Source organism: Vidua macroura, chromosome 16, assembly GCF_024509145.1.
Source record: "Vidua macroura isolate BioBank_ID:100142 chromosome 16, ASM2450914v1, whole genome shotgun sequence".
Lineage (NCBI taxonomy): Eukaryota > Metazoa > Chordata > Aves > Passeriformes > Viduidae > Vidua > Vidua macroura.
The window spans coordinates 14,021,143-14,044,828 of record NC_071586.1 but is presented as its reverse complement, the minus strand read 5'-3'; the positions used below and the strand labels follow the sequence as shown (position 1 = coordinate 14,044,828).

At 40.1% G+C, this 23,686-nt stretch overlaps 1 protein-coding gene across 5 annotated transcripts in view; it reads right to left on the bottom strand.

The window, feature by feature from the left end:
- The window catches only part of USP22 (ubiquitin specific peptidase 22), an 89,341-nt gene that overhangs the window by 7,059 nt on the left and 58,596 nt on the right, over positions 1-23,686 (bottom strand). For all 5 annotated transcript variants that reach the window (XM_053991907.1, XM_053991908.1, XM_053991912.1 and 2 more), the window contains 5 exons: positions 17,459-17,628; positions 10,677-10,824; positions 4,667-4,772; positions 2,660-2,818; positions 452-578 (listed from right to left, as the gene is read on the bottom strand). In XM_053991907.1, coding sequence (XP_053847882.1) covers positions 452-578; positions 2,660-2,818; positions 4,667-4,772; positions 10,677-10,824; positions 17,459-17,628 — 710 coding nt within the window. The remainder of the gene's footprint in view (positions 1-451; positions 579-2,659; positions 2,819-4,666; positions 4,773-10,676; positions 10,825-17,458; positions 17,629-23,686) is intronic.

The window sequence follows — 23,686 nt, the reverse complement described above, 5'->3', positions numbered from 1 at the left end:
AAAGATCTTCAGTCATTTTGAATAATACAAATACTGAACTGAGTATAGGAAAGGAGCGGAGCACATTCACCTTGACTTCCCTCAGAACTTCTCCATGCTTTTCCTTCAATACAGTGGCAAACTTTCAGTGAAAGTATAAAATTGTACCATGTAGGATGAGGGGGTGTAACTGGAGATTGGTTTCTGTGCTGGTTCAGGTTTTGGGCCAGCCTTCCATTCTGTCTCTAGATTCAAGCTGGTTAAGTTCCCCCAGACACACTGCAAAGCTACATCAGAGATAATGTAACACTATCTTAATAGAAAATCTAGCTGGGCGAAGCAAAAGTTCTTTATATTAATTTATATCATAAAAGTTTAGTCAGTGAAAGCCAGAAGACATGTCCAAGAATTCAGCTCATCCTCTCAGAGAGGAAATCACATCCTCTGCTCTGTTGGCCCCCTGTGAACTTACTTTGAGATGAAAACAGGCCACAATGGGTAACTTCTTCATAGTGAGTTGTTTGGTAGATTCTTGGTAGCTATGGCAACCACTACATTTGATTTTGGCACTGCTTCCTAGATGTTCTGGCCTTGTAAACCTAAAAAAATATTGAAAAGCAAAGGAATGCACAAAACAATCAGATGGTTTTTGACATGTGCTGGAAATGCTTTTACTTGTGGGTCACTGGCACCACAAGAGACAAGAGTCAGTGGGTTTTAAGTCATTTTGGAAAAACCTACAATCAAACCATAATAATGCGAAGTGCTATGGCTCAGATATCCAAATGTGACATGGATCATGGCTCTAACTTGCACTGAAGTGAATCAGTGGCTGAGAAAGGAGCTCAGTGTCAGTTCATCTCCTACAGCAGAGCAGCTCATTTTCATACAGAAAGCAAAGAAAGATCTTTTGTTTTCAAACCCAGAAACATTGATATGGAAGACACTCTTCTGCAACACACTATTCTACCTTGTAGCCCTCCAGGGCTGGGATCAAAGCTCTGAGATGGAAAGGCCTGTAAACACAAAGTTCTTTTCAAAATACAGATACCCTTCTAAAAAACCTTTGTTGACAAAAATCTCTTTCAAAATTTTCAGACAGAACTGCTCAAAGGAGCCATGGGAAGAAACCATTAGGGAACAGGGAAGTGCTCACAGAAAATGGACTACCTCGATGTTCACACTACAAACTAAAGCAAAATCCCTCTTTTCCAGAAACTCAGCACAGAAAGGCCAGGACCATGGGCTTTCCTTTCTCAGTCCTTTCCTCCAAGTTTAGATTTTCAAAAGGCAAATCAACCATTTCCCCAGAGGCTGCCTTGTAACTAAGATTTTTGAGATGAAATGTTTCAAAAATATAGTTAAAAACGTTATGTTTCTTCATTAAATGAAGAATGTGAGGGCAACGTGGTGTCAGTTTGTCCCTCACCCTCACTAACTATGGCCAAAGCAGCCTCCAGCACTAAATGACATCACAGCTTCCTGATTAATTAACAAGATTTTCTTTACCTGGCCTATGTGCCATCATTCTTTGGTTTTTCTTTCTTTCGCTTTGTATTTGTTTATCCATAAGTCTCTAAAAAGGCTTATAAACTTGCTCTGATAGTTGTTTGGAATGCCCTTATCTTTCCATTTTTGTGTTACATTCCTGTCCAATCCTTCCTTCTTCGGGTTAACTTCAGCTGCATGGCCACACTGACATGAAGTTACACACCTTTTTTCTTGCTAACTTCTGGATAAAAACATAGACCCATCCTCTTTATTCATTAGAGTTCAACTTCTTTCCAAAATCCATACTTGCTGGAAGTATCTTTGAACTTGCATATTTTTCCTTCCTTATCATCAGCTTTGATTCTACTAATCTCTATGTTGAAGAAAATAACCAAAATTCAATTGGTTTTGCCTCTTGATGTATTCCTGCATCAGCAATTTTTCATGTGTACTAATTCCCTCATTTCCTTAAAATTACTGATCTTAACGGTGTCAAGCAGATTAGAAATCAGATGTTAAAGACTATGAATTTTTATTTCAGGAAGATTAGCTTTGCCCCAGGCTCCAGGTAACCTCTTCCTCAGGCAAATTTCTGCATTTGCCACAGGAGAATGACTTTCAGATCTGCTGAAAGATCCAAGTGAACTGTACACAAAGCCATAACCTTCTCCCCAGGTATCAGTTTCCAAGATGCCTAAGTGTCAGCTTCAGAATTACCTTTTCTTTTTGAAAGCTCCATTCCTTTAATCCTTAATGGCATCCCTGCAACTAAGCTGGCAGTAGCTGACTCTCAGTTGTGCTCAGAGCAAAATCTGATTCCTGCTTGGTGTTAGAATTTAGATAAATATCAAATGCAATGTAAACTCTTTTCATGTGCCTCCTCAGCCACCAGAACCAAGAATAAGGAGACAGACTTTAGTGATTTTGATCATGTAAAACGACATTTTCTGGCAGTAGCCAATGTAAAATTTGTTTTCTTACAGCATGTGGCAAAAGGCTTTGAGTGCTTATTGTTGCTCTGAGCCTTCTTACTTTCTCACAGACAAACAAAGATACATGTAAAAATGCTGTTTGGGGACAGAGCTGTGACAAAGCACCACTTAGTCCCAGTGCTCAGAGCCACCTGGAGAAGAAGAAGAAGCCGAATTCCCTCTCTCCAAGGCCAAGCTGTGCTTGTGGCAGGCCATACCTTCTCAAGCAGTCTGTGAGGGTGGTGGTGCCCGACACGTGGCTTTCCCCATTGACCACGCTGCCATCGCTGCCCGGACTCAGCGGCCAGAAGGGGGTGGAGGAGCCTGGCAGATCCAAACTGATGTCCCAGAACGGGTCTATCGTCGTGGAAACACCACTGTGGGAAACAGAAGGGTTCCACACACCTTTAAAGGAAGCCAAATGAACAGTTTCTCTCTCGCTTTGGGGTGCACTCCAGGTGCTTAATTTGAAGGACTTTGGGATCTCCATCACCCCTAGAGGGCACTCAGAGATGACAGAAAACAGAGCTGCTCCAGAGTGTTTGCCCACAATCGATCGTTTCCCTGCACATTTAAAAGCTGTATGTTTGGGGAAATGTACATGATGTATTAAATACAAAATAAAAAGTATTTAAGACATTCTCCCACTCGCTGGAGCCCTGAGACTCAAAGCAGAGCTGCTTTGAGACAGAGGCACTACTGACCAGTATAAACCAGTTAACATCTGTGATAACGGCTATGTGCCATCCAACTAGTTTACAAGCTGGTCTTGCCTGCTCAAGACATGGAAGATGGTGCTTGAGGCTACCTCAAAAAAGAGAAGGCTTTAAAAATAGTCTTGCTGTCTAGCAGTGCACTAAATTCAGCTTTGCAGTTCCTCTCAGCATCTCCTTTGGGATGCCTTAGGATCTGAGGGGCCAAAGCCTTTGGGATTTGAGGGGCCAAAGAATAACTGCACCAAGCAGTAGCTTGTGTTCTCCATCAGAGTTCTCCAAAGACAGCTGAAGAAAGGCCAACAGCCAGACTGTGGAAAAAGCTGCTCACAATTGTAACTGCTATTGACTCAAATCTTTTCTTCCAGCATCACATTTTTAAGAGAACTTCAGGGGTCTAAGCTCCCTGTTACATTTATTTTTTGAGTTCTCTCTTCCCCTAAAACCAGTGGTTTTCACTCTGCAATCTCATTAAGCCTTCAATATGCCTTTTCCCTCTGCTTCATTTGTGCAAAAGTTGTCAATTTCAAAAGAAAACTTCTTTTGTCAAAGTTTCATCAATGTTAATATTGTGTTGTAAGAAGTCAAGCTTTGCATTATCATGTAAGGATTCTGTGTCTCTACCAGGCAAAGAACAAAATTTCCTATGTTTTCCTTACAGTAAATCTTTTGCAAATCCCTCCAGGAAACTGAGAATAAAAGCAGATTCAAACAAGCCCAGCCCATGAGCAGGACAGCAAGAATGCAAGGCAGAACAAAAAACAAGAACTCTGACTTCTGCACTATGGCAACACCAAACATCTCCAACGAGAAGTCAACTTGTTCCAGTACAGAGTAGGACAATAAATACGTTTTTCCATACTCTAGTAAAGGCTTTTCTGGTACCTGAGATTACATTAGGCATCAGCCTCTTTGAAACCTCTCCTGATGATACATGAGGCTCCTGACTGAAGGAAAATGTGGTTCTGCATCAGAATTTTCCTCAAATGTAGTTGCAATTATGTAATTTGAAATTCAAAGAGATCTTGGAAGTATTTTCTTTATGGTCTTGGAAAACAACCACCTTTTCCAGACTAGTAAAGGTTTGTGTGCATAAGCCTGTAGTACTTCCCAGGCAGCTTTTCAGGTATGTGTTAATACATGACTGTTAACTGGTAATTGATTGCATTTAGCTGACAGAATTACAGAATTAGAAAATCCCAGGATGGTTTGGTTGGAAGAGACCTTAAACATCATCTCATTCCAGCCCTTGCCATGGGCAGGGACACCTTCCACTAGACCAGGCTGCTCAGAGCTCCATCCAGCCTGGCACTGAACACTGCCAGGGATGGGGCAGCCACAGCTTCTCTGGGAAATCTGTGCTGGTGCCTCAAGGTGCTGCACTAACACAGTTCTTGTCTTTCTGGAGTTTTGCCAGTATTTATTGGTACTCAAGAGAGGAAAGGTTCAGTGCACTGCACTGGAGGGGGTGCAGGTTGGAATCAGAGCCCAGGATCAGGAAAAGTGACTTACTGGCAGACTTGACAGGTAACGTCCGACTGCAGTCCGCCTGTGAAGATTTGGTCTATGATGCAGTTACAGTGGTTGGGGTTGTTGGCCTTCTTCCCATTATCATCACCTGCAGGAATGCAAACACAGGCTCAGAAATCAAAAATCCTCTGAGGGAACAGTGGTTTGTCTTGGACTGTGTCTCCAGTAACTCCTTCTAACTCAAACTTATACTGCAAGTTCACAAGGATAATACAGAACCCTGCAGAAGTTGTGCATTGAAGAAAACAATGAAACACGATTGGAATTCCTTGAAAAATATGAAGATAACGAAAAGGTGACTAAATGTAGAGGTGAAGCTTTAAGCCATAGTAGTTCTTAGCTAAATCCTTGCTCAGTGTATCTCCCTTTACAGAGGTTTGTTTTGCACTGCCTGGCAACTCCTAAGACAAAGGAGTTACTAAGGTGGTTCATGAAAATCAGTATTTAAACTTCACAGCAGCAAATGCTACGTTTTACTTCTATCCCAGTTAACTTCTGCGAGCAGAATGAGGGGAGAGAGTTTGTTAAGAGCCATTCATCCCCAGCCCCCTGCTTCCATCAATGTGCACCTTCCATGCAGGTTTTCATCAGTGGGAAAATGAAAGATGTCCTTATCTGAAGTGAGGAGGTAATGCTGTGTCCTCCTCCAGCTTCCCCAGAGGCACAGTGAACACATTCCCATCTTTCAGGCATCACACACTGTCACTGCAGGTCCCAGGAGTAAAGTGTCATTTTTAGGACTTGAGTGCTGAGACTAGACCAACTCAACTTTCTCACAATAACCAGAGTATTAAATAATGAAACACTTCTGCACACAGTTCTCAGCTTCAAATCCTTCTCCCTCCATTCCCCAAGGTGAAGTAGGAATGACACCCTTTTCCTTGGATTTCCAGACTGCCCACTGCTTATTTTCCTTGGCTAGGACAGATGCAGCTGGGCTTGCTTTGCAATCAGAGATGCACACACCAACTACTACACAGCACCAGCTAATTGTTTCTTAAAATACATCTCAAGATGTTTTTCCATCTCCTTCAACAGAACTAAGTTTGGACAGGTTTCCCAGTGTATTTAACTTACTGGGAAGTATTTGATTTCTGAAACTGAAATGCTAAGATTGAAATACTGAAATACTCCTCAAATCTCTGCTGCTACTCAAAACCAATTATTTTCTACTCAAGAATGTCCAAAAAAAACCACGTGAAGAAGTGAAAAGTTTCTAAAAGCAGGGCAACAGACCATTTTCATGTGTCTAAGGTGCTCTAGCTGGAGTTTTCTTGTAGTAGGAACAGATAATTTTTTTTTTCCAATGAAGCTTTAGAATTATGCTGAAAAGTATTATATAATAAGCTGGCAAAGGTTCCACTGGATAGTAAGTGTGGAAAAGCAGTCATAGGTGATACCTACTAAGCTGCAGTGGGCCACTTGAGTTAATTAGATTCTAAATGCCTCAGGAAAGTTCTCCCTCAGCTGCCAGATTTAGGCTTTAGAAACTTTTGTTTCAATTGCCAAGAAAAGCACATTGTTTCCTTAAGAAGACTCTTGAAGAAAATGCTCTAAAATTAGATTTCAAGTGTATGAGGTTCAAGTTGGGGGTTATCACACTGGGTCTGAGGCGTTTCTTGATGGGAATTTCAGCTAAATCTTACTGAACTTAAGAGCTTTTAAAGGGCTCAATGATGCTAAGCTAATGAAGAGAGCATACAGGATAGAGACTGTGCAAGGCATCCTTCACCTAGAGAAAAAGCTTCACTTATATTCACAAGCACTAAAGAAAAAAAAATTCAAAATAGAATTAACTGGGTTGTAGTTTAAACTCCACTTTTCCTTTTTAAAGAAGTACCACATCCTTGTAATCTCCCCATTTCAAGCATTGTCTCTGCTTTGTTTTGAGGGGGCAGAAGGAGAAAAGCAGTGCTGAGAGCTTTTCCCTGGATCACAGGTACCATCCCAGCTGGACACCTTGTGCAGTCAGTCATTTCCTCCTGCAGAAAGAATTGAGCTCTCCCTTTTCAATTACACAAGTCAATTAGCATCAGTGATGAGAGGGTCTCAAATGAATATCCTGCAAGCTTGTTCCCAGCAAAACAGAAGGGTATTATCCACTCAACATTATTTCCCATGACATTTGGTTGGAGAGGAGGGAAAAAAAGAGTAAGATTACCACCTACACACACTTGTCAATATGGAACAGATGCTGAGGGGAGGTATATTATGCAGCTGAGAACTAGAAGCTGCTAGATTGTTGTGCTCAAGTTAAGGTTCCCTTCAACATTTCTGTCTCCCAAATGAGGTTTTAATTTCAGATTTTTTTTTGGGGGGGTTAAATCCGTCCAGGGAAATCAGCAGCTTCTAAGAATGGTCAGCACAAGACTAAAAGCAAACTTAAAAATACATCAATGTACACATTAATGTGGTTATGAGAATGGCTGAAAATTGAGTTTAGGAGTTTAGACTCAAATTAAATGCAACTCTCAAAAAACCCCACACAGGTTCACTGTGCCTGTGAAATAACTAAGCATGTTTATCAGTGTTCAAATTAGGCATTTAATATACCACTAAAGGTAAATAATACACAGCAACAGTAAAAACTTTTAACGATTGCTTTTGGTTTTGATGTAAAAATACAAGTTTTGCCTCAGTCTTCCATTCTGTATTTTAAATGAGAAAAGCGAACCCAAGAACTGTCAGCTTTTAAAAGGGTTTTTTATCAAAACAAGATATTAATGTTAATATTTCTGCTTTGCTCTGGTCCCTGGTGTTCTGAACAAGTGCTTGTTATTTCTGACAAAGCAGTGTACACACAAATCTATATGGATCAGAGCAGATGACATGTTTCACAAGCATATGCTCTATCAATTCCTCAGAATATCATACAGAATTCACAGAGCAGGGCAGTGTTTTCCTCCCAAATCTCAGTACACCATTCTTTTTCTGGCTTCAGATTTGTTTTGCAGCACTCCTTGCTAAAGGTGAATGCCAAATGCTTCAAGAAATCCAAATAAATGAGGAATAATCAGCTTTAAAGTACTACTCTCCCTTTTTTAAAACTACTGAATAAAGTTTGGGATAAAAACACAGATTACTTCTATTTTTTTATCTTGCTTTTTGAACCTTTGTGTACCAGTGCCCATCTCTGCCACTTGAGTGCTGTTGTTCCTGCAGAAACCCCCACAGCCAGTGATGCCACTGGACAGAACAGTAATTTTTGACTTGCAGTCTTGATCCTTTTAAGAGAACAGTAATTCTGGTCTAAATTTCCCCAAGCTTGAAGATGTCTGACACAAAGGTGGGAAACTAAAAGGTGTCTGCATGATTGGAACCTCACTGGTGTGGAAGTTTGCAGAGTTAGAACCCCGAATTTATCCCAGAGCACTGGGGATAAAGATGCATCTGTCATGTTGACTAAAAGCTGGCTTAATGCTTTTCAGCCTGGGCAGAAATACAGATTATTTACACTATTTCTTCCACCAAAATACTACTTTTCAGTTAGATCACCTGCCTCCAGCTGTTGAAATGAAAAAGTGATGCAGAGGCAAGACACATTCAAGCCCTTTTTATTCAGAAATATTTTCTATTACTCCAGCAGCACAGAGGAGCCCTATTGAGGGTTTAGAATATGCCCTGCCCAGATGCCACAGCTCAACCCAACAGTGCCAGCACATCTGTCACCCCTCAGACAGGATCTACATGGAGATCAGACAGGTATCCTGGCCTTCCAAAACTCCATAGATGCCACTAAAGCAAAGTATAGATTCAACCAGCATTTAAAACACCAACCAAATCAAAACAAAATTGCCTGGGCCAGCCTGCTCACATAATCATCTCAGGGCAGTTGTAGGATTACAAAATTTATCTTTACATGGCCATCAAAATCATGTATTTTTCTTAATTTAGGCAGTGACAAATCAACAACAAATATTCACAGCTTTGTCTTCACTTGCATTAAGACACTTCCTTGCATTAAGACAGCTGAGTACACAGAATGGAAAAGGGATAAATGACTAATGTCAGCCAGACAAACATCACTGGATATTTATACATAAGGAACACTTTCATTTACTTTGGTGCTTGAAGCCTTGGTGATCATGAATAATGTCCAAAAACTGGAGCAAAATTTCCCCCAAGACTTTATTTTATTTCACTGTGTGTTAATTGTAAAACTTCATTACTATTGACTGGAAGCTTTAAAAGCTTTTTTTGTTCATTAAAATAAATATTTAGTATTGGCAGGGGAGGTATTATTTGCTTATTGTAGCTGTAGGACATATTCTCACTATTAGTAATAATATTTTTACATCTGCACACTTCACATGCAAGTGTGTCTGTGTGCATACACAAGTGGGAAAACTTTCTCATTACACTGAAAACTAGTTCATTCCAAATGTGGTTTTGCATGACTATACTTGAAATTCTGGTTTAGATTAACTTGTTTGGTTCCCACACAACTGCTCAACCACTTCTTTTAAATTACCTTGATGTGGTATAGATTATTTACTATGATTTAATAAAAGCCTCTCTATTTCTTCAAAAACAGAAGTTTGAAAACCTGGCTGCAGAGATGTCAAGGAAGATATGTCAGAGAGATTCTTCATTTAAAGTCAAACCACATTTTTTTTTCTAAAGTCCTTTCAGATTCTTTATCAGTTTGAGAAGAGCTCAGGGACCTTTACTGTTGCAAGTTTTTCTCTTTACAATTCTGAGACACAAATACTACTTCATTAATTAATGAGGATGTCTAGAAGAAATGTGAGCATTATCTTATATCAGAGATGATGAAAAAACCTTCAAGATTTGTTAGATCAACGGTTCAGAAATTTAACATGAACAAAGAAGTGCTTCTGTTTGCAGCTGAATTTATTCAGTGTTAAGAAGTCAATATTTGGGTAGATTTTGTTCCTTACTGGACTTCCACGCCAGTTTAATTTGGATTATTGAAATCCAGTTAGTGGTTGTCATATGACAGACATTAATAACTACAAAGGAACTGCTCTGTGTACTCCTGTCCTTGGCAATACTTTTTTTGGAGAGAATTCATTTGGAGGCACCAATTATGGATGTGAACAAGCCCATCTGCTGTCATGCAGGGCTACCTTAGAGATAAAAGCAAGATTCACAATGGTTCAGAGAAGTAGCAGCAGCCTTTCCTTTGACAGTCCTCTGATAAGCCAAAAAACTAAACCCTAAGTGCTTTTCCTAAGAGCATTTGAGCAAAGTTGAACTTAAATCTTCTTTTTGATAACCAAGGACTTTTTGTTTGTTCTGTTAGTATCAACCCTACTACTTCTTCCTTGGAGGAATAGTAAAAATTTTGCTGCTGCTGCAGTAAGTGAATCAAGCTAGAGCAAACATTGGCAGATTGGGAAATTTTCAGCTCAGCTTGAGTTCAGCTAACAAACAGAAAATACATCATTTCATATCATATTACGAAATCAAGACTTAGATACTTCATATCAAAAAGCATGACACTGAATATTTTTATTGTGTTGTACAATTATGTATTGTTCTATACAGACTAATAAAACAAGATACCATAGCCACCCATTGCTCTTTCTTATTCACATTTCTGTAAGCAATTTGGTATCAGAAATACAGTAGAATCATATTTAAGCAGAATAATAATATTAAGTATTAAGAACATAACCTCTCCCCCATGTTATTTTCAAGAGTCCCATGACACACTGAGTAACAGATCTAACTGCTTAAAGTATAAATAGAATTAAAATGGCAATTTAAAAGAAAAGACAGTGACTCACAACCAATAAGAGAATATCATGATGGTGATTCAAACCAATGTACAGGCTTGTCTGCTTCTAACTCTTGGTACTTTTTGACAGTGAAAATGGTTTATTTATTTCTAAATATTTTAAGTCTACCGAACATTTTTAAAGGCACTTGCTAAGAGTGCTGCACTAGACTTGGTTTAAGAAGAGATGGTTCTACCTCCTTTTGATGCAATAATCCTTGTTGACTGGAGCCCCAGGAGAAGCCTTACCTTTGCAGTGTCTGTGTAGCACATCTAATGCAGCAATGAGGAACTCGTGTGCATCTTGTTGCTCGTACCCTGCTAAATGCCGTGCGTGAGTCCATACCAGGTGCAATAACCTATATGGAATGTGAGGAGATCGGTGCCCAGAGTAAAACTGCTCAAAGCAAAGAGAAGGACATGATTGTTAACAGCTGACACAGCCTCGGTGCATTGCATTATTAAAAAGTCAAATGAGTGCAATTAGTCAAATCAATTTAAACCGTTTAATTCTGATGGCCTTAATAATAAAGGAGAGAGACAGCTTTTGTCACACACTACTGGAGGAGTGATCTCAGAACTGAGCAGCTCAGTTTTCTTCCCTGAAATTCCATCAATTTGTGATGGATTAGCCTGAAAAACGTGGGGGTGCAGGGAGTGGGGGAGACAGACACAAACATCACTCACAGTTTGCTTACTGATACCACTGGCTTTTATTAAAATAGCCTGGGGAGGAAAGAGAGGAAAAAAATTCCTGCACTTGAAAAGGATCAGCAATTTCATTCACAAATTATGTGAATGAAATGCACCCCCATACCAGAACAAACACTGAAGATGAGAATATAAGATGCTGACTGTCAGCCAATCCCTGACCCACGACAACTCTGCATCCAAATGCTGTGCACACTTCAGTTTTATGGAAAAATTTCTAAGCAGGGCAGCAGCCTCATGCCAGTACTGGCCTTTCAACGTAAAAGGCTTTAAAACCAACTTTATTGAGCCAGCTGTTAGCAGAGCTGAAGGTCCCCATTCAGGCAGTGATCCCCAGAGCCAGCTGCCATCCCTGCTCCAGCAGGGTGTCCCCTGCCTGGGAATCTGGTGCTGGACCATCTCCTGCAGATGCTCCTTCATCTGCTTCAGTCAAAATCTGATGAGCTGACTCCAGAGTGACTAAAACTGCCCCAGGTGATTTTGCCAGAAGCACATTAGAGAGTGCATAGATGAATTATTCAGTCAGCACAGCCTGATGTGAAACACTGCTGCTGCTGGAGGGTGACACAGCTGGGGAGGGAAATCAGCACAGGGCAGGAGGACACAGCCAACAGAAACTTTTTAAAATTAAAAACCAGCCAGGTCCCACTTGAAAAAACCCAAACAAACAAAAAACTCCCCAACCAACCCACCCCCCCCAAAAAAAAACCATGCCAAAAAACCACCCATGCTAAGGGTCTGTTGTTTTGCTGGGTTGAGGTTCAGCCCTTCCTTTATCCCTGCACAGTGGTACCAGTTCCAAAAGTAAAGCAGGGATGCTCATGGTGTCCCTGCAGGAGTCAGGAAAGGCCCAGAAGAGTTTATTCCCTTGACAGGGAACATTTGTGAGTCATTTTGCCTTCCCTCACCTTCAGCAAAGGTATCTGCCAGTAAATGCTGCCTGCAACACCACAATTATGTTTTCCCAAGATCCTATCAAATCCATGGTGGTTTCTTTTCAGTTACTCTTCCCAAACAGAAGACAGTAAGTGGCAAATACATAGAACAAAAAACAAGATTTCAAGCCCCAGCAGTATATCATTCTCATCCTTATTGGAAAAGTGAGCTTCCTTCCCCAGCCCTGAGTTTCTCCCTGAACAGTCTCTGAGCATTTTATGCAAGTCCAAGCACAGGCACTGTGCTACAAACCTGCTGAGAGAAAACACTGTATTTTAAGGGACAGGTTGGCAAAAGGCAGCACAATCTTCATCTAGTCCTCATATTAGTAGGGTTTTCTACATGATTTCAGTGTATTTCCTCCCTCAGAAATTTCTTCCTCACAAGCTCCACTTTTCCCAAACAAGAAGCTGCACCTCTGCAGCCAAACACCACAAAATGCTCCTATAAATACAAAGATCAATAGTTAACTCTGATGCCAACAAGGATGACACTGAGGGACTGGAGCAGGAGTGTGGTAATTGAAATCTGCTGATGCAGCTGCTGCTCAACATAATTCAGGGAACTGCAGCAATAAAACTTCCCTGTTCTGTCACTCCTTACAATTAGTCCCAGAGCTCTCTGGTCATTTTAACCACCAGCACTCCATGTAATTACTCCACTGCAGACACAAGACCTGCCAGCAGATTTTACATTCTCTGCTGCCTCAGTAGGATGAGAAGGATCTGACATGAAGCTTTATCAAATTATTAACTATTATCACACAAAAATCTAGAAATCTGCCTGGTAAGAATGTGGGATGGGGGGAAAAGCTTCACTGCTCAGATAAATATTAAATAAAATAAAGAATCTGAACACATTCAATAACAATATTTTAACTGGAATGTATAAAACATCCATCCCATCTCTGTCATTTCCTTGCTTCTGGGAAAAGCAGCCTATCAGAGCTGTTCCAGTCCACAAAAAGGAAAAGAGTCCATGCAAAGTTTTATTCCAACCTTTTCACTGAAGTGTGCAAATATAAACAATGATGTATTTGCAAGTCACCTTTAAAATACAACTGTTAAACAACTGTTCCAAACATAACTTAAGCTTTTTTTTGTTTAAATTTGTTTTCAATTCAGCAGTATCAGTTGTTTATATTGGAGAGAACTAGTCTGAGCAATTTCAAAGTGCTGGGTAATACACTGCTTAATTGCTATTCCAGGAAAAAAAAAAGGGAGAGGGGGAGAAAGAACAAACCAACCAGGATTCAAAGCCTCCATTCTTACACACAGCCCAAGTAAAAGTAATTTTGTTTTTCCACTTAAAACACTTGCTGCTGCATTCTAGAAAGAATCTATGGAGGATTTAGAAAACTATAGGCTTTGTAATTTGCATTATTGTTACCAAAAATATACAGACAACAGTGAAGTTTTAAAACAAAGCAAGACCCCATTGTACACATCTGTACTTCTTTCTCCTCCTGCCAAAAACATGCACAGAAGTTTCTCAATTATGTGAATAAACAGATAAATTTGATTTATCCTGCACATGTATCCGCTAAACTGTCTCTGAGCTTTGTAATTACGAGTTTATAGGCAGAAATCCTGTACCAGGTTCAAGTCCAATTTGAGGATTCAAAAACTCCTCTTGGAAATTGGTTCTCAGTACAGACTTCAAATTTTCTGGCAATTTACAATGGATGAAAGGACTGAGCAACACATGGAACACGTGCAAGAGAACACCTTCTGGAGGCTTCCCAAAGAACAATGGTTCAAAGAATCATAAAATACATTTTGCTTGCATGAACTCTGTATGTTCTTCACTTCTTTCAGGGAAAAGTACTGAATTTTACTAAATCACCACAAACTCTATTTTCCATGACAAATTGCAAGGCTTCTGTCTATGTAAAGAGCCTTAACTACATTTTTCTCCCCTCCAGTACCTTTGCTGTAATTTATTTTATACGTAAGTCACTTCAACAGTAGCATCTTCAGATATCAAAGCCATAAATCATCTCCTTTTCCCTCTTGGTCCTCACTTCTCAACTCTTCCCGTGCTTGTGCTGTGCACTGTGCTAGGCTCACAGGGATAAGCAATGATGGGGAAAAGGAAGGGTTTGTTCCTTCCACCTCTGAGTGGATGCACTGCATTCTGCTCTACTCCCATTCCTACTATTCCAGTCACAGAGCACATGAGACACAGAACTTCTAATCCTACCCTCCTGAGTGGTCATTCTGGAAAGGATTTAGATAAACCTCAGGGTGTGGACCATCCTGAAATTAATTTTCACTGGTGAAACAAAACTACAACACAAATGCCAGTAGGTAAAAAGGAGTGCACCAAGCTTTTCAGCCAAAAGGATCAATGAATGGATTCTGTGTGTTCTATCTTCCCCCTGTCCAGCTTCACCACTATCTGTTACTCCCAAATCCTTTCCATTCCTTTTCTTATGCAGTGTAAGTCATGCCATGATTCTATTGAGAAATGGGTTTCATGTAGCACAAAGGAGAATGTTAATTGATGCAGTCAGATATTTTTAAAACAAACAGATCTCAATGCTTGGTGTGTCTGCCAGAAAAGCTACCAGGAAAAAACCACCTCAGTCCTGAGAACCATCTGATAGTCATTACTCACCACCAACCTACTTCAAGGTGGAAGAACTGTGTAGCTTCCTATTTATCACACAGAAACCACCTCAACCTATATATAACTACACGATTTTAAACAAAAAAGAAATAAAGTGGGATGGGTAAGTTCTGTTTAAGAGGCAAAAGAGCAAAACTTGGTTATTTATATATAGTAAGTTTTATTCAATGTTCAAAACAGTCTCTCTTTTTCTCCTGGAGAGCTCCCACTCAGGCACTCACCAGATCCCCTGGCATTCCATTTGCCTAAGATCACACCTTCAGATGAGAAGGGTGGAGGGGAGATGAAATTAACCCTTGCCCTGATTGTTTGTCCCTGGGTAAGATGCTTTGGGATAACCACACCAGTTAATCCCAGTGGGAAAGCTATGTAGAAACAAGACAGAACCTGAATCAAAGTTTCCCTGGTAATTCAATTACAAAGGAATTCTTAACCATAGCACTGAGATCTCCTGGTTTGCCTTCCTTTGCTCAGACCTCAGCTCTGCAAAGGCAGCGACAGAATCTTCATTACAACCACTGCAGAGAGCTGGGATGTGAAACATAACCACTGGTCTGCTCCAAAAATTGTAAGATTTTTGTTTTAATTCTGAATGCAAAGAATTTATAACTCACTGGGAACAGAACTGTACAATGGGTGCTGACAGAGCCATAAGCATGACAAGGTATTTACTGCTTGTGAGTTAAAATATACCAAGTTGGTTACAGACCCAACAGCTTTCCTTAGGAGGATTAAGCTCCAGTTTTACTTCAAGGAGGTTGAGTCATTTTCTGTGTCCTCCCACAGCACATGGCTGAAGTATTTAATGTGAAATAAGGACAGGGACTATTGCTGTCTGCACAGTCTGGTATCACAGATATGGCTGTTCCCTCATCCATACACCCTCATGTTGCAGAACATTTAATTAATAGAAGTAATGCAAGTGCAGGCATGAATTTTGATTTGAAAATGAAGGCTGAGCTTCCCAAAGTTGTGTATGAAATTAAACTTGATTACAACTGAAACTAACACAATAACACAAATGCTGCATTTAAACCCCATTTTGGATAACAGCCTGTTCTTTGTTCCATGCTCATAGTAGAGCAAAAAGCATCCTGAGCCATCAACAGGGCTCCACACACAAAAATGGAAACAAAAATCATTACCTAGAGAGTCTTGATCTTTCCTGCAGCCTCTCAATCTGTAATGTAACACTCATTTCCCCCTTCCCAAGGGATTTTTTTAAAAATGCATGTGTAAATAGAGTGTGGTGATGTTCATCAGTGTTGAGACTTCTTTATCTCTATTTAATGAAAGGATATCAGGAATATAATAGTTCCTTAGTTTTAAATAAGCAAAGAGGTTTCTGTATTAATAGTCTACAGAAACTGGTATTTCTATACCATGACTGATTTTTTCATCTAGGCATTGTGGTATTTCCCCACTTAACTGCACATCTGGTTTCAATAATCCTACAGCTGCTACCTATTGGTCTGCCTGCCTTTTGTTTTTACTTCCTTTCCTGACAGACTCAGGAACAATTGAAAAATAGAACAAAAAATAAAAAATGTAACATACAGCTGATGATTGATAAGCAGCATGAAATGTTGCAAATTCCTCAGAAGTCTTGAGTATGAGCAGAAAACAACTTTGTACTGGAACAACTAAGGGGGCTTTACCTTCTTCTATATATGTTTAACTCCCCTGCAGTGAGCAAAAAGAATCATCTCTGGTGAAAAAGGCACAGGAGTAAAATCAAATTGAAAATCACAAGATAAAGGTAAAGCTATTTTAAGTTGGTCCCTGTCAGAATGAACTTCCATGACAGCACATCCACAGAAAACCTGCTCTGTGTACAGACATCTCCAGCAATTTTAAATGCTCCATGTCAGCACGTACACTACAGCTCTTTCTGTTTTTTTGGTTGGTTTTATTTTACTTACCAAGAAAGCAGATCTACCACTGAGGGAAAGGCACAGAATTGGGTTTGTTTTGAAAGACATCATAAAACTAGGAGCCCATGTCCACCCACAGTCCTTACAATACTGATGTGGAATTAAGACAGATAATAAAGCTCCTGGACTATTTATTAAGGAAAAGGCTGTGCTTGTCTCCCACAGCATGAACCAGACCTACAGAAAAGACACACTGCAAAGCCAAGTTCCTGAGTGGGAAAGGGAAAGAAGTGCAGCTTGTACAGGGAAGACACAAACTGTAGCAAAACATTCACTTCTCTTTATCCTCCTTCCTGGCCCTTACTGCGTTTGCACATAAGAGATGACAGAAAAGATGTTTCTGCTGGTGAACAAGCACTAAATTGAGATCTTTAAAATATTCATACAGACCTACATAATGCAGTACCTTAAACCACAAGGATGTATACTGCTGCTTTATTCTCACTCCCATTATCACCTGAAGAGCTCGTGACATATTTTCCAGTTACAACTTGCACCTTTAATTAAAGCACACATTCAGCTTTAAGACTAAGGATTCCCAGCTCAGTCTCAGAAGAACAGGCAGCACTGTAATTATTTCCAATACCAGCTTTGCCTAAACAAGGGTGACTTCACAATAGCACTTAAAAGCCATTAGATTCCCTTTCAGCAGCTGGGTATTTTTGACAGTGAGGTCTCAATCTTTACTGCTTTGTTTTACTACATTTTGAGAGGAAACACGACTTGCATTCCCTTTATATTTGAAATAGAACACAATTCCTTTTGGGGTAAGAAACAGCATCTGTGGCAAGGTGATGCTTTGTGGCAAAGAGCACTCACCTCCTGAAAGAGCGTAGACATTTCACAGACCAGACATGAGCTGGGGCTTTGCATTTCACATTTGTGCCTGTCGGAGAGGAAGAAATCTCGCAGCAGTGGAGTGTGGGTAAGTGCCTGGACAATACAGTTCATAAAACATGTGTTCCCAAGATTGATTAGCCCTCGTAGACCTATAAAGACAGAAAGGAGGAGGGGATGCATAAGCATTATCAAGTTAAAAAAAGGTAGATTTGCATTTTTATATAGTTTTCACAATATTGCCATGGATTTACTGTATTACATGCACAGCTCCAAACACAGTTTTATACTGGTTTAGGGAGGCTATTGGTATTTTTGTACTCAAGTCACAAGAAGCTGCAGAAGCTTTCTGAACTACACTAGGATTTCTTAAATTCTAAGAAACAAGGAAACCTAAAAGTTCAGCAACACCAACACCATTATTTTGCAATGGCTGCTGTGCCACATGTCACCAAAACATGTCCCTCCCCAAGACTGGTACCAAAGTGCAATGACAACAACTGCTAAGTCAGTACAGTAAGAAACCAAAAAATACATTTAAAGAAATCAGTGAGTAAGTTTTCAGATTGTTTAAAAAGCTTTCCCCCTATGCGGGTCATGAAGCCAGAACAAGGTTTTTGTACTGTTATAATCATCATCTAAGACAAACCAAGTCAGGCTATGACATCCAATGCAGACTTCAGAGATTTTAAACCCAAGATCTGAACAGAACAACTTTAAAAAAGAACTCTGAACAACACTAATTCCACACTCATTTTAGGTAAATTAAACATTAATCTACAGCATACATAAAAAAATTCAACTTGGCATAAGAGGATTCATCACACCTTAAGTCAAACGTTCAGTAATGCCCAGAGATGATTCCTTGTGCTTGGAAACCAAGATGCTTAAAGGAAAGCTCTTTTGTTGCACAACAGAAGAGAGGTTAGGAGTGGGGAAAGCTTTTCAGTCATTTGCAAGGTCTAAGTGAGAAGAAAAACATGCTCAAATCCTTGAGTATTCTTCCAAAATATTAACATAATACCACCATACAGGAGCACTAAACAAGAAGAGCATCAGGTGGCCAAGAATGCTTATTTTTAATCAACAACTTACTTTGAAATGAGATAAAATGCACCGATAGATACAACTCTGGTATTGATTTAAAATCAACATAGTCCTCTTCTGCAATAAAAACAGGATTACTACAGAAACATTGAAAGAAAACACAACAGGATCACTAGACACAGAACGAGGAATTTCCTTGTCATTCCGTGGGATGAAAAAGCCTCTCAGCTGGCAGTGCTGTGGTAATTAGAAGCGGTGCAGTTCCCGTGCAGTACAGCAGATAGTGCTCCAAGGGCTCTTTAGCATCCTGCAGCAGGAGGGGGTGTGGTCCAGTTGCTGCGTTACCGCGGAGAACAGCCACCACAGCAGCTGGAAACTGCACCCGGAGCTGAAGGCACCGACACAGAGCCCTCCTGAATCGTTCTTCCTGTATCTAAAGCAGCATCGACCTGCTTCCAACAGCTTCCTGCTCCTTCTGTTTACTCACAGGACAAAGTTTCTCATTACATTACAGTGACTTCTACTGGGCAGAAGCTTGTTGCAATTATTTGCTTGATTTTCATGCTGGGAGGCAATAAGTGTGTGCACAACATTAGCAGAGTGTTAAATAGTTAATTTGTTGGAGCAGCTTGAAATATTGTGTGATGCTTCAGCTTGGTCCACAATCCTATTTCAATTCCCAGTCTGTGTCTCTGCAAACAGTGTCACAACAGGAGGAGGTTTGTGCTGTGCAAGTGGAGAAACATTTTGGTACCTCTTGCTTACCTCTCCCCTTGTTTTCTGGATTTAAAATTTATTGGATTTTTTTAAATCACAGGCTGTGCTCACAGGAGGCTGGAAGGCTCCCTGACATGCATTTTGAGAAGCAGAAGATTCTCTCCCTATTTCTCCCTCTGGTTAGCACCAGATTTCAAAGCCAGCCTGTTCAGCACAGAAAACTAGAGGAAAACCAGTAGTAAATCTAGAGATTCCCCCTAGCACTTTTTGGTGTCTAACAGAGCAGTCACAAAACAAACACATAAAGGCAGCTTTTTGGAATCATTTATTAAGCATCATTTATTACATGCCTGTGGCTGGACTGTCTTTCCATGTGACCACAAGAATCAAATCTTCCTTAAAGTTGCCACCAGGAGACAATTACAGGCATCAAACTCAGAATGCTCTTGGTTTACTTTGCTTGCTTGGTCTTTGCTGTCAGTTTTTCATGGATCTAAATGGAGCAATTCATGTGCTGGGACTTCACTTGAATGAACCAAGACAAAGCAACCTGCAAAACAGACAAGGCTGAAATGTGAATACTCCAAACCCCAATAAAAATCAGAAAAATGGTGATTTGTAGGCAAAACATGAGAACGTACTCAGTTGAAAAGGGAAAAAGGAAAGCAGCACGTATCAGTCTTATCCTTGTGGGAGCAATGACTGCAGCTGCTGTACAGTCTCTCAAACTGCTGTTTGAAATGAAACAGGTATGAGTAACTACAGCTCAGGTACTGCATAAGTAATTGCAGCACACTGGAAAACATCAGAATTTGATGTAGGTAAACTAAAGAGCTGACAGAACTCAGAACAACACATCCTCTTGTGCTTAACTTTTATGGGGAATAATGAGTTTTGTTGGAAAGAAAAACAGCTAAAAATTAAAGTCTGTACAGCACTCTGGTCAATAACATATTGAGAATGTAAAAGCTTTGTGCCTGCCACACCTATTCCCTCCCCTTTAATAAAGCCTGGCAAGGTTTTGCTGGAACAGTCAAGCATTGCAACATGTGGGTCATAAATTAACAGAAAAATAATGTGCCAAAACCTCACATGCAGCAGTCCATTTGTGCTAGAGCACCAACAGTGGTCTCCACCAGGCTCTAATCAGAACACAGTGTCACAGTCTAAGGATTGTCAGCAGGCTCCAACCCCAACTAATAATAAAGCTCTGGTACTTTGCAAAATTCTGCTGTGCTTCATAGCATTGTCTTTATTTTTGCTTCTTATGAATTGTTCTGAAATGAGCAAGGGCAACCTGTGAGATGCTTAATATTTTCTACACATGCATGCGTGGTGTTGTGGTAAATGTACTTCACATGAAAGAAGTTTTAGCTCTGAACCATGCTGATACAATTGTAAATATTGGAATAAATTAATGCTGCTGAGAAGACAAAATTGTCATGTACGGTATAATCATAAAATAAGGAAATATCCTTTAATCATCATGCATGGAATACAAACACTACTCTCATTCTACCAAAAGCTGGGCAGGGAGGGCATAAGCAATGGCAAGAAATCTACTTTTGCAATGCCTTGAGCACAGGGAAACCCATCTGGGAAATTCTTTGTACATTTGGTCTTAAGACTGGGTTCTGGCTGGCTTACCTTTGTCAGCTTCAATTCTTCCGTCTTCTTCCAGGAATGGATTCTGTTTTTCCAATGCTCAAAGCAATAGATCTGCAACACTGGGCAACAATGGTTGTTGGGATGCAGGGAGATCCAGAACATTGGTTTTGCCAGTACACCCACACAGGGGAGATGAAAAATCCAAGACAAGATAAGGAAATTCCACTTCTCCATAAATGCAACTCTACAGCAATTAGAGGTAGGGAAGCAGGGAAATGAGAGGACCACACATGATTAGAAAATACAGAAAACCCAATCTTGCCCTCATGGAGGAGGTTCTGTTTGCCTCTAAACCCAAGCTTCAGGCTGGGACTGGAAAGACAGCAAACAAACCAGTCTGAACAAATGTTCTCATGCAGAATCCTGGAATTTAGTGCAATGAAGGCTCTGTAAGGAAGAGCAGCAGTCACTGGACAATGCACCTTGGTGAGACAACCAGGAGATGATTCAGCTGCACCGAAGCACAGCCAGCCTGAGATCCTCTCTACATGAAGCCCAGGTTGGCAACACCTTAGAGCAATCCTTGTCCCCTACCCCCAGCCCCCCATCTGGCGTTGTTGATGCTTCCCTGCAGCTCCATCAGATGGTGTCACAAGTCAGTGCAAGCTGAGGAAGAGCTCACTGAAATCTTTAAAGACAGTTCAACATCACACTTGCAAACAGTGTAGCACAGCAGTGAAGATTTCTAGAAGAATTTTGGGTCTTTGTCCTGTGTTCATCCAACAAGAATTAGCAACAACATTTAAGAGCATCTTTCTGAAGATATTTCAGAAGAGGTCTACCCTACTTCCCAGCACCTAAAATCACACCCAAATTCTCTCTCAGCTCTCACTGTTCAGGTGTAGAACATATCACACGTGACCTGAATGGAGCTGCCACAAACACTGGCCCAGTCAGACCCAGAGCTGCTGTTCCACCTGCATGCCAGGAGCAGCAGTTTTGCTAATGGGGTTAGTGACAGCAATTATTTTCCAAAGCTAATCCCTTCTGAAATGTTAATACAAAAATACTCATTTCAGAAAGCAGCAGTATACAGATATGTGAAATTACAAGTCTACACAGGAAAACTCATCACATTCTGTGACACCAATGATCATGTGAGTGACCAAAAAAGCCCCAACCATGCAGTTCTGGTTAATTTATTCCCCAACACTTCAGCTAAGCATCCTTTCACTGGGACTGAAACCCACAGTAACTACAGAAGAAGGAACACTGAGTCAAATTAATTAGAACTTTTTCTTCAGATGTTTTTACATAACATTTTTTACAAACTTACCAATACCCACATTTGGGTATTGAATTGTTTTGACAACTGTTTAAGAAAAAGCTACAGAAACTTTTGCCACGGCCAAATTAAATGAAGAAATTTCAACCACATGATCTTAAAAACTAACTGAACAACTGAACTACCTCCAGCAAACACAGGACATGCAATCTACCCAGAAAGAAAAAAAAACATCTTGGGAGGGAGAAGAGGAAGCAGAAAATATGTGATTCATTGATTCACATTGGTTCATCAGTAGATCTCTTTTTCCAATAGAGTAGTTTTGACAGCAACACAAAGCAAGAGACTACATGACAGATCAAAGAAGTGAAGATGAACACTCAGGGCAATCATCTTCCCTTGCTGGGTTACTGCTGAACCAGGTGAAAACATGCTCATGCTCCCTCTTTTTTTATTTTTTCCTCTTCTCCAGCTATTCAGGGCTGCCAGGTCAGTCACTGCTCAGTTTGAATCACTGTAAATCCCTGTGGAAACAAACCACCTTCCCCGAGCTGTTTCACCAGCACCACCCACCCACCCTCCACCCCCTGAGCTATTCCATCACCAATAGGCACAACCTGGAGAGCTTCCCTCACTCTTCTGCTCTACCCAACTTTTAAGCTAAGCCTTTTAGATCACAAGTCAGAATAGTTTTAGAGCAATACATCTTAATTTAGAAAATGAGATCTGCAATACATTTTTTCAAGTTTTTCTATATATGTTATATTCTGTACATGAGTATTTTACTGTATCACTCCATTATCTAAAAATATCTCTCGAATAGCATATATATGTGTGTGATATCAAGATTCATAGGCCATGTTGAATCCTGCAGGGAGGCTGAGAGGATGACAGAGGACACTGTATTTAGATAATATTGTTATAAAAATTTGGATTTCTTTTTTCTGTTTTAACTATAAGTAAGTATTTTCATTTGTCACTGATAGGAATGAAATAAAAAACAGCCCCTTCATCTAAAAGCCGTGATAATACAGAAGACACTGAGTCCAGAAGCAGTCAGCATAAGACAATGAAGAATAACTCCTGTAAACAGAGAGAAAATAAATTACAGGACTATTTTAGATACACTCTATTGTGCACTGCACCAAAACCTACAAGTTTAGCCACCCCTACACAGCAGAAAGGTCAATAAAACAGAAAATGTCTTCTTGAATGAAAAAAAGAGTCATCATAGGAAAAAGAAATACTTGAATTTTAAATGAAAGCCCATCTTTAACTTTCCCATTTCCAGCTAAAGGTTTCTGGATCACTGCATTTTTTCTATTGCTATTGAAGTAACAGATTGCTCAATAGCAAAAAATTTGCTTATGTGTACAAAAGGAAACTGTCCATGAGTTTGTATCCGGTTGAGAACGCTGGAGTCCAACTACAGAAGCTGCTACATTGGAGGGAAAAAGAATATGCCATGAGTGGCACATGTATTCCAAAATCATTAACTGTAGAGAGAAAACAATATAGTCATTATTCCTCCTTGGATGTATGAGCAGCACCAG